The 12081-nt window shown below is 35.7% G+C and overlaps 1 protein-coding gene across 2 annotated transcripts in view; it reads left to right on the top strand.

The window, feature by feature from the left end:
• Positions 1–9985, top strand: part of TRPM7 (transient receptor potential cation channel subfamily M member 7) — a 114386-nt gene extending 104401 nt beyond the window's left edge. For both annotated transcript variants that reach the window (XM_072808482.1, XM_072808481.1), the window contains exon 39: positions 8493–9985. In XM_072808482.1, coding sequence (XP_072664583.1) covers positions 8493–8623 — 131 coding nt within the window. In that variant the 3' untranslated portion in view covers positions 8624–9985. The remainder of the gene's footprint in view (positions 1–8492) is intronic.
• Positions 9986–12081: the final 2096 nt, after the last annotated feature.

Raw genomic sequence — 12081 nt, 5'->3', positions numbered from 1 at the left:
GAACTTTTTAAAGATTACAAGTTCCTGGGATTCACACTTGAGCTGGGTTTTTTGAAGTTCTGTGATTATGACCAGTAATGTAATAGTTAAGAGCTTAGAGTTGGGAGCCAGACTGCATACTCCAGAAAATACCTGTATTATAGAGGTATAGTTTTGTTTGTTTGTTTGAAGATTAAATGAGTTGGTATTTATGAAGTACTTAGAACAGTGCCAAGCACATAGTAAGCATGTGAATAATGGTTTTTAACTTTTTAATCATTCATTGTTAGTGTACAGAATACCATTAATGTTTGTGTTTGTTTTTTTGGGTTTTTTTGTGTGTTCTATAACCTTTTAGACTCAATTCTAAGAGTTTTGTTTTGTTTTGTTTTGTTTTATAAACTCCCTGAAATTTTCTGTGTAGATAGTAGAGACAGTTATATTACTTCCTTTCCAACCTATTTACTTTTTATTTCTTTTTCTTGACTTTTTGCACTTGCAAGGAATTCCAATACAAGATTGAATAGGAGTAGCGAAAGTAAAATCTGCTTTGTTCCTAATCTTAAAGGGAAAGTGTCAGTCCTCTACCATTAACATGATGTCAGCTTGTAAGGGTTTTTTTTTTTTTTAATTTTTTTTTTTAATTTTTATTTATTCATGATAGGCACACAGTGAGAGAGAGAGAGGCAGAGACACAGGCAGAGGGAGAAGCAGGCTCCATGCACCGGGAGCCTGACGTGGGATTCGATCCCGGATCTCCAGGATCGCGCCCTGGGCCAAAGGCAGGCGCCAAACCGCTGTGCCACCCAGGGATCCCGCTTGTAAGGGTTTTGTAGATGCATTTTATTAAGTTGAGAAAATTTTCTTCTACTTGTTTCCTGAAAATTCTTACCCTGAATGGGTGTTTAATTTTGTCAATTTTTTTCAGCATCTATTTATATGGTTATTTGTTATTTCTTCTTTAATAGGTTAATAGTACATTGTATTACATCGATTTTTGAAATGTTGAACCAGTCATACATTCAGGACAAACTACTTTGTCATAATATTATCTTTTTTAATATAGTTGAACTCAGATTGCTCATATTTTGTTGAGGCTTTTTATGTCTGTGTTCATGAATAACATTTGTCTACATTTGTTTTTCCTTGTACCATTTTCCCTTCTTTTGGTATCAGGATAATAAAGACCTTAAAAAGAAGTTAGAAGTGTTCATACCTCTTCTGTTTTGGGGAATAGATTATATAGAATTAATGCTCTCCCTGTTTTATTTTATTTTATTTTATTTTATTTTATTTTATTTTATTTTATTTTATTTTATTTTATTTATTTTATTTTTTTAATGCTCTCCCTGTTTTAAATGTTTGATAGAATTGTCTGATGAAACATCTCAGTCTAAAGTTCTTTGTGAAATGGTTTTAAATAAGTTTAATTTTTTTAAATAGAGGACTATTGGTTATCCATTTTTTTGAGTAAGTTTTTAGTAGTTTGTGTCTTTGAAAGGAATTGGTTTGTTTTATTTATATTGTCAAATGTATGAACATAGAATTATTTATATACTAATCTTTTTTAATGTTTGGGTTCTGATGAATCTTCTCTCTTATTATAGTAATTTGTCTTTTTTGTTTCTTGGTCATTCTGGCTACAATATGTAAATTTTTTTGTTTTTAAGATTTTATTTATTTATTCATGAGAGAGACAGAGAGAGGCAGAGACATAGGCAGAGGGAGAAGCAGGCTCCCTGTGGGGAAGCCTGGTGTGGGACTCAATCCTAGGACCCCAGAATCATGACCTGAGCCAAAAGTAGAAGCTCAACCACTGAGCTACATAAGTGCCCCTACGGTGTGTCAATTTTATCGATACTTTCAAAGAACAAGCTTTTCGTTGTTTTACTCTATTTTTTCTGTCTTTCTGCTGGTTCACATCTAGTTTGTTTTTTCGTTTGTTAAGGAAAAAGCTTAGGTTATTGATTTGAGACCTTTTTCTCTAACAAAACATTTACTGCTATAAATTTCTCTTTAAGCATTACATTGACTGCATCCCATAAATTTTGATATGTTTACTTTTGGTTTTATTTTCTTTAAAATATTTCTTCTCTTTTGAGATTTCCTCTTTGACCTAGGAATTATTTGCAGCATCTTTCTTAACACTCAATTATGTGTAAATTTTCCAGATATCTATCTGTTGTTGATTTTTTTCATTCCATTATAAGAGAGCATACTTTGTATGATTTCAATTTTAAAAGATTTTTTCTTAACTTAAAAGGATGCAGTTTGTGAATGTTGCATATGCACTTGAAGAGAATATTATAATGTTGGATGGAATATTCTGTAAATGATAATTAAGGAAGGTTTTTAGTTTTTGGTAGTGTTGTTCACTACCTTTTTATTCTTGATGGTTTTGTCTCCTTGCTCTTGTTGATTGCTTAGAAAGGAGGTCTTGAAAGTGCAGTTGTGGATTTGTCTTTGTTACCTTCAGTTCTATCAGTTTTTTCTTCATGTATTTTGAAATTTTGTTATTAGGTACATACACATTTACAGTTATTATATATTCTTGGTGAATTTATTCTTTTCCTTTTATGTAACACCATGGTAATTCTCCTTGTTCTGAGAAATCTGTTTTGTCTAATACTAACATAGCTACTCCAGCTAATTTTTGATAAATGGTTTTATCAGATATCTTTTCCAATTTTTTTGCCTACACGTGTTAGTTATATTTACGTGGGCTCCTTTAAAAAAATGGGTTTCTGCTGAGTGAAGTAAATAAGTCAATTGGAGAAGGACAAACATTATATGTTCTCATTCATTTGGGGAATATAAATAATAGTGAAAGGGAATATAAGGGAAGGGAGAAGAAATGTGTGGGAAATATCAGAAAGGGAGACAGAACATAAAGACTCCTAACTCTGGGAAACGAACTAGGGGTGGTGGAAGGGGAGGAGGGCAGGGGGTGGGGGTGAATGGGTGACGGGCACTGAGGGGGGCACTTGACGGGATGAGCACTGGGTGTTATTCTGTATGTTGGTAAATTGAACACCAATAAAAAATAAATTTATTATAAAAAAATTTAAAAATGGGTTTCTTCTATACAGCCTATAGTTGGGTTTTAGGTTTAATTAATTTTATTTTTTTAACTTAACTATTTCCATTTTTAACTGGTGTTTCAGACATTTTACATTTAATGTAATTTTTTTTTAAGATTTTATTTTTATTTACTTATTAATGAGAGACACACAGAGAGAGAGGCAGAGACATAGACAGAAGGAGAAGCAGGGTCCATGCAGGGAGCCCGATGCAGGACTCAATCCTGGGACTCTGGGATCACACCTTGAGCCGATGGCAGACACTCAACCACTGAGCCACCCAGGCATCCCCAGTTAATGTAATTATTGATGTGGTTAGATATAGATCTTGTTTTATTGTTTTCTGATTAATAACTCTTATTTTTTTGTTTTTTTATTTTGTTTATTTTTGGTTTCCAGCCCCCCTTCTGTTTTTTTGCATTTATTATTATTATTTTTTTTATTGAAATTCAATTTGCCAACATATAGTATAACACCCAGTGCTCATCCCATCAAGTGCCCCCCTCAGTGCATGTCACCCAGTCACCCCATCCCCCGCCCACCTCCCCTTCCACTACCCCTTGTTCATTTCCCAGAGTTAGGAGTCTCATGTTTTGTCACCCTCTCTAATTTTTCCCACTCACTTTCTCTCCTTTCCCTATAATCCCTTTCACTATTTTTTATATTTCCTGTATAAGTGAAACCATAATATGATTGTCCTCCAATTGACTTATTCACTCAGCAGAATACCCTACAGTTCCATCCACATTGAAGCAAATGGTGGATATTCGTCATTTCTAATGGCTGAGTAATATTCCATTGTATATGTATACCACATCTTCTTTATCCATTCATCTTTCGACGGACACCAAGGCTTCTTCCACAGTTTGGCTGTTGTGGACATTGCTGCTATCTGTTTTAGTATTCTTTTTTTTAAAGATTTTATTTATTTATTCATGAGAGACACACAGAGAGAGAGAGAGAGAGAGGCAGAGACACAGGCAGAGGGAGAAGCAGGCTCCATGCTGGGAGCCCAATGTGGGACTTGATCCCGGGACTCCAGGATCATGCCCTGGGCTGGATCGCTGAGCCACCCAGGCTTCCCTGTTTTAGTATTCTATTTTGTATCTGTTTAGTTTTTTAGTGGTTGCTCTTAGTTTTTCTTATCAAGCATGTGTGTGTTTTGTTTTCATGCTTGAAGGATATTTTTACTGGATCTAGAATTTTTTTTTTTTTTTTTTTTTTTTTTTTAATGATAGTCACACAGAGAGAGAGAGAGAGAGAGAGGCAGAGACACAGGCAGAGGGAGAAGCAGGCTCCATGCACCGGGAGCCCGACGTGGGATTCGATCCCGGGTCTCCAGGATTGCGCCCCGGGCCAAAGGCAGGCGCCAAACCGCTGCGCCACCCAGGGATCCCTGGATCTAGAATTTTAGGTTGATACTACTTTCTTTCAGGGCTTAGAAAATGTTGTGCTGCCTGGGTGGCTCAGTGGTTGAGCATCTGCCTTTGGTCCAGGATGTGATCCCAGGATTGAATCCCACATCAGGTTCCCAGCAGGGAGCCTGCTTCTCCCTCTGCCTGTGTCTCTGCCTCTCTCTTTCTCTCTCTCATGAATAAATAAATAAAATCTTTAAGAAAAAAAGAAATTGTTCTGTTGTCTTTGGCCTCTGTTTCTTTTGATGAAAATTTCACTGTCATTTGAATTGTTCTTCCCCTATATGTGATTTGTCATTATAATCTTGCTCCTTTCAAAACTTGGGTTTTTAGCAGTTCGATTCTGATATGTCTAGTTGTAGCTTTCTCTGAGTTTATCTTGGTTCAGGTTTACTTAGATTCTTGAATTTACAAATTTATGATTTTTATAAAATTTGGGGAGTTTTTAGCTGTTCTTCAAATATTTCTTCTGCATCAATCTCTTTTCATTTGTTTCTGGAGCTCCCATTATAATAAGAATATTAGACTTTCTGATATTTCCCAGGGACTTGAGTCTCTGGGTATTTCCTTAAAATTATTTTTTTATCTGTTTAGACTGGATAATTTCTGTTGATCTATCAAGTTCACTCTTTTCTTATTCTTCATTTCTTCATTATGCTTTTAAGCCCATACACTGGATTTGTTGCTTCAGTCATATTTTTCAGTCCTGTAACTTCCTTTTGGTTCTTTTTAAACTGATTCTCTGCTTAAAACTTGTTTTTCCATTCATCTCAGGTCTGTTTGCCCTGCTTCATAGAGCGTGGTTACAGTAGCACTGTAAAGTCTTTGATGATTCCATCTGAGTAATCTTGAGGTTGGCATGTTTTGTCTTTTTCTTTGAGAGTCTTTGAGACTCCAGTAATTTTAGAATGTGTCCTGGATATTTTGAATACTATGAGATTCTGGGTTTTACTAAAAATTCTCTAGAGAGTGTCAATTTTTGTTTGTGTTAGTAGACAGCTCAGTTAAGCTCAATTTACAAGTCCCAGTCTACCTTTGTAGCTGTGATTCCAATGTCAGTTTGATTTTCAAAGCCTTTGCAGTATTTCTCAGATCTCTTTGACTACGTGTCAAACATGGTCAAGTCTGGGGACTGAGTGGAGGTCTGCACCATAGTTTAGTCCTCGAAGCCTATTCTGTGCTGTCTTTCCACATGTGTACCACTCAAGGGTGAACTTGGGATTTCATACACAAATTTAAGGTATCCCTCTCCATTTTCTTCCGTTCCATGATTTGTGATTGTTATGGGCCTCTTTTTGAGCAGGATGGAAGGGTGGGGGACAGATGGGGTATGCTGATTAGAAAGCCAGGATTGTGGCCTCCCTGTACTGTCATGCATTTCCTTCAACTGAGTCCATTTCTGATGCTAATAGCAAGGAAAAAGAAAACAAAAAAAACTTTTTGGATCATAAAGATACCCATTTTTTTAGTTCTTGTGGTCCCAGAGAAGGGTTTTTCTCTTGCTCAGCTGCCACCACTCCCAAGAGTGCCTCTCCATGACTGGAGCTTGTTTTAGGTAATAGCCAGAAGAGCAAAAAGCAAAAAATAAGAAGGAGGGCATTCCCCCTCAACACTCTCCATCCCACAGAGTCCTCCTTCCTGATCCTCTGGCTAGAAAATCTTAGAGCTTTTTCTATCCATGTACATTTCTGAGATCAAGCTATCTATAAGTCTAACCTAGAAATAAGAGAGTGAAAAAAAAAAAAAAAACAGGAAACTTACCATCAATCTAAGTCATTCCTTAAGTTTTGATCCCCTTCCTCATTATTTCTGCTCCTACTTTTCAGGACTCTCAGATAGTGGCTTTATGTTTATGTGAAGGGTTTTTACTTGTGATCTGTGATAGAGTATGCTTAGTCCATTTTAGCCAGAACTAGAACATAGCAGTGGTGAATTTAATAGGAAGCCCAGATATAATTTTTATTTGGTTATTATATAACATAAGTTGTATGTAATTATATACTGTATATAAATTATACAATACCATTTGGATCCAATGATATTTTAAGTATAGTATATCTATTTTTAAAAAATATTAATATAATCAGGATTTTGTAGCTTGAAAGAGACCCTAAAAGCAATCCAGTCCAAATCTGTCATTTTCCAAAATATATCATTAGAGGTCAGATGATCTATGGTTATACCATAAGTTAACAACATTTTCGGGACTTGAATTATAATTGGGTTTCTCTCTATTGTTCTTCGTGTACAATACAGCTACAGGTTAATTTGCATTCCCTAAGGCCATAGTGGCACAATCTTGAATTCAGAATTTATCAAAACTTAACTTGTTAAGTAGCAAATATGTATTTAGATCATTGGATACAGGCTACCACTCAAAATGAACAGTTCATATTCTGGGTTTTATTTTATATGGAGATAAAAAGAAGTATAAGAATATATGCAGGACTATGGTTAGTTTTAAGTAAAATTTGATATTACTGCATTGTTTTACAATTCTGCAACTGTTGTCTGTAATTCCCAAAATTATTTCATCCTGTCCCATAGGTATAAATGTAATCTAAATACTGATAGTATCAAATTTAAACTAAAGACATCTCATGCTTCCTGAACTCTTGTTTGTATACTCAGTTTCCTGCATCTCTACTGGGATACTGTGGATCTTTATAAGTAGTATGTCCATTCCAGAACTCTGGAGTCTCATTTACCACCTCTGCACTTCCCTATCTCATTAAAGTTTTTACCCAGTTGTGCAGGCTCAAAACCTAAAAGCTGATCTGTTTTTCTTCTCTCACCTTTCTTAGCCAATCTGTCAAATTTTGTCCACTCTGATTCTGAAATCTTCCTAGAATTCGTCCATTTCTCTTAATCTTCGTTGCCACCATTCATTTCCTGTGTTCTTGCCAAATGCCCTTAACAAGACTTCAAGTGACAGAATAGTCAGTTAAATTTGGTTATGTTCTTCCTTTAACACTGCTTGATACCTTCTGCTTACTACCTTACCTTAGCTTGCATCTCATAGATCAGGGGTCAGCAACTTTATAGTAAAAGGCAAGGTAGTAAAATATGGCCAAATGGCCTATATCACAGCTACCTGGCTCTACCATGGTAGTACAGAAATAGACATAGACAATCTGTAAACAAATGAGCATGGCTCATTCCGATAAAACTATTTACAAAAATAGGTAGCAGGTGGGATCCCTGAGTGGCGCAGCAGTTTGGCGCCTGCCTTTGGCCCAGGGCGTGATCCTGGAGACCCGGGATCGAATCCCACGTCGGGCTCCCGGTGCATGGAGCCTGTTTCTCCCTCTGCCTGTGTCTCTGCCTCTCTCTCTCTCTGTAACTATCATAAATAAATAAAAATTAAAAAAAAAATAGGTAGCAGGTGAGATTTGGCTCACTGACTATATTTTTGACAACCCTGGGCCATTAACTGCTGCTTGACCCCATTTGCTAATAGTCTTTCCATCAGTTACTACATGCAAGCATGCAGTCTTCTTGTTATTTTTAGGAAACAGCACATCTGTTTCCTTTTTACAGTCTTCAGTTAATCTTCCCTCTGCCTAGAACACACTTCCTGGAGCTTTGAGTCATTTTTCAACATTCAGGTCTCTACTCAAATATTACCTCCTTTGCCTCTTCTGCTCAGCCTTGTCTAAAAGAATCCGCTTACATACCATCTCCTATCTGGCCCTCATCATACTGTTTGCTTCAAAGCACTTTATTACTACACAATTCTGTTAATTTTCTATTTGTGTTTTTTCATCCAGAAGAATATAAGCTCCATGAGAGCAAGGACCTTATCTGACTTGCTTATTGCTCTTTCTACTCTTACATGAGTTACTGACTTATGGTCAGAACATAATACTTACTTTTCAATGAATAAATGATTTCATTTTTATGTATGTAAATTTGAGACTTTAGAAGAAAATTGATTTAGAAAATGTTCTTAATTTTTCATTTCTATGAAATATTGACTGTTTTTCCTTTCCTCTTTTTTTTGTGGTTATGAATATAGATCTGAAGAGGAATGACTATACACCTGATAAAATTATATTTCCTCAGGATGAGCCTTCAGATTTGACTCTTCAGCCTGGAAATTCCACCAAAGAATCAGAATCAACAAATTCTATTCGTCTGATGTTATAATATTACCGAATCATTGATTTAGCCTGCACCTAACAAAAATGTTACCTTGTCATTTTTCCTTCAGGAGGAAATTGGTAATAGAGAAAAGTGTGTGCAAATGAATATGCTAATTCTGGCACAGTTAAAAGGTCAATATTCTTTTGGCCTGTTTAAAGTAGTCAGTCAGGAACTCCCTATAGGATACAGCTGGCAGCTGTTAAACTTTAAAGGTAAAGGAAAATTAGTATTTATAACTTTTTAAAGGGCTCTTTTTAGCAGAAGATTTCATTTTGACTTTGTTCTGATGAGGGTGATACCCTCGCTTATGTGGTGCAATACCATTAACCAAAGTTAAGTGTCTGTGCAGATTTTATTGGCAGCTGGTTTACTGCCGTTCAGCTAGTGAAATGAAGAAATCACTCAGCCTTTTGGTTAAATGGCGGACGTCTTCCTCAGTGTGTTTTAGTGTGTTCAGTGATGATGTCACTAGTTCCCAGCTAGATGCTTGTTGGCCATGGGAAAGGAGGTGAGTTGTTATTCTAGATCCATAGGGATACAAGAGCCCTGAGCTGAAAACCATTTTCTAAGAGGGACTTATGAATCAGGATTAGGCTTCATATTTAAGGATGGAGCTAGTTTTTTTTGTTAAATAGAGCCCAAATTGTGCAAAAGTATTAGTGTGTTGGTTTTTTTTTTTTTAAACATTGTTTTATCAAGTCCTTGTTAAGTAGAAGAAAGCCATGGTAGACTGGTATAACCTAAATATATCAGAGGAGAAACTTAACTTGCTATTCAAGAGAAGTTACCTTGTAAAAAGAGTTAAAGTGCTTTTTTCCTATCTATATCTAGTGACAACCTGGAAGCTACATACTTCTCCAAAGATTTTATTGACCAGTATATCAAATCAGAATGTAAACATAAATTCTTTCATATATTTAAAATTGTGTAGGAACATCTGAACATGAGTATTGTTTGTGGTACTTATTTAAGAAACTGAGTTGGATTATCATTATGTGATGTCGGGAGATTGCAATGTAACTTTATGCCAATAAAATGTAATTTAACTGCCCCAGATATTGTTGAATACTCAACAAGAAAAGCTTTCATCTTACTAAAGTTTTATGCTTTGATTTTTTTTGTTTGTTTGTTTGTTTCCTAGGTACTAATTTTAATTTTTATTTAGGAAGGAGCAGTGTAAATCTTACTTGTATTCAGTAGTGTATCTCATAGATACAGACAAGGCAAGAAGAGATAAGCTGTTTAAATAGTGTTTAATATTAAAGGGGGGGAGAAAGAAAAAGTGTATTAAAGATATTATACTATATACATTTTGTATATCATAAAATCTTTAAAAGAAATTAAATAAATTTATTCTTGTTTACAGATGTTTAGTGAGTTGAATCATTCTGAAAAATTGTTTTCACAGTGTCAGTTTTTTTAAATAAACCATTTTGTACACCTAATAACCTTTTCACCTGCTGCCCTGTACCCCCCACCCCCCAAGATTTATTTATTTATTTTGAGAGAGAGCGAGCATGTGTGTGCAAGCGTGGGCAGGGGCAGAGGAAGAGAATCTCAGGCAGACTCCCCTCCCTGCTGAGCACAGAGCTTATAATGTGGGTCTTGATCCCATGACCCCGAGATCATGACCTGAGCCACCCAGACACCTCCCCTCTTTTTTTTAATCTGTTTCTTGTTATGTCAGAATATGGGGATACGGATTTTGTTTAATATAAAACTGTTTAATTTCATGTTGATTATTTTCACTAGATAATAATAGTGAACTTAATATATACCAGGTATTACTTAAGTACTTTACATATGTTGACCCATTTAATCCTTAAAACAGTCTTATGAAATAGCTATTATTATCAGAAACTTATTTTCTATTAGAAAATAAAAGCTTTAGGTAAAGTAACTTTCCTAAGATTCTTATAATTAGTGCAGCTCTATTCTTATAATTATAGCAGCTCTAGGATTCAAATCCAGGAAGACTCGCTTTTGTGTAGTCTCCTGAGCCTCATGCTATATTGACTTTCAAGGATGATGATGATTGGTTTCTGTATCAGTTCCTGGTTGCTTTTCTGAAATAAATCTCCATAACTTTTCTTTGCTAATTCTGGAAAGTAACAGTCTATCTGAAAACCACATTTCTCATTCCAAAGAACTGTGATCTTTCTTTAGGTTACTGAATTTCATCATTATTACTCTAGTCCAAAAATGTCATTTGCTTAATCTCTTTAATATTTTCTTCTCAGTCTCATCCTACTGAGAACAAAGCTCTATCTCTTTACCAAATTACTTCTTAAAACATCTGCAGATGTTCTCTGATAATATGCCTTCCTCAGTCTGGTGATATGAGCCATCATTATTTTAAAAGTAATACATGTTGGTTTTATCGGAACATAAGGTGAAGATTTTAAATCTTTTTCCCCCATTAGAGGAAAGGACCCTTCAGATTTTTCACTACTGTAACACCGAACACCTTGCATAGGCACATGGCTTGTGATAGGCACACCAGTAAAAAACCATGTTTACTGCAATACCAAACTTTCTCTTGAGAAAGATAAATAATAGTGATACAGTCTTTGTCTAAGTGGACAATCAAGGCAAGAGTACCCAACAAATAGTCACCTGTCATTCAGCTCAAGTAATTACTTGAAAAAAAAAAAAAAAGGATGAATCTAGAGGCAGGGATTTTTGTGATCCTCCTTATTTACTTGATCTGCTTTCGTTTCCTACCTAGATTTCACACAAAGTATCTAAAGTTGACCCTCAGATCTTTCACAACTAGCAATTAAATGCTCAGTAATTACTGGAGTGAAACCTCTCAACCACTGTGTGTCTCTGAAAACTTGGTCTCTGTTACCAACTGAGAGCTGTCTTACTTATTTTTGTATTTCCCCTAGTGCTTTACTGGCATATGTAGCATAGAATACAGATGCTCAATAAATATGTGTTGAAGTACCACAGAATAATTCTAATATTAGACCATTAGCGAGCTTTTTCTTTTTTTAAAAATAAATTTATTTTTTATTGGTGTTCAATTTGCCAACATATAGAATAACACCCAGTGCTCATCCCGTCAAGTGCCCCCCTCAGTGCCCGTCACCCATTCACCCCCACCCCCCACCCTCCTCCCCTTCCACCACCCCTAGTTCGTTTCCCAGAGTTAGGAGTCTTTATGTTCTGTCTTCCTTTCTGATACTTCCTACCCATTTCTTCTCCCTTCCCTTCTATTCCCTTTCACTATTATTTATAGTCCCCAAATGAATGAGAACATATAATGTTTGTCCTTCTCCGGTTGACTTATTTCACTCAGCATAATACCCTCCAGTTCCATCCACGTTGAAGCAAATGGTGGGTATTTGTCATTTCTAATGGCTGAGGAATATTCCATTGTATACATAAAGCACATCTTTATCCATTCATCTTTCAATGGGCACCGAGGCTCCTTCCACAGTTTGGCTATTATGGAC

This window comes from Canis lupus, chromosome 32 (assembly GCF_048164855.1).
Source record: "Canis lupus baileyi chromosome 32, mCanLup2.hap1, whole genome shotgun sequence".
Lineage (NCBI taxonomy): Eukaryota > Metazoa > Chordata > Mammalia > Carnivora > Canidae > Canis > Canis lupus.
The sequence above is the reverse complement of the archived record's forward strand: the minus strand, read 5'-3'. Positions and strand labels throughout refer to the sequence as shown.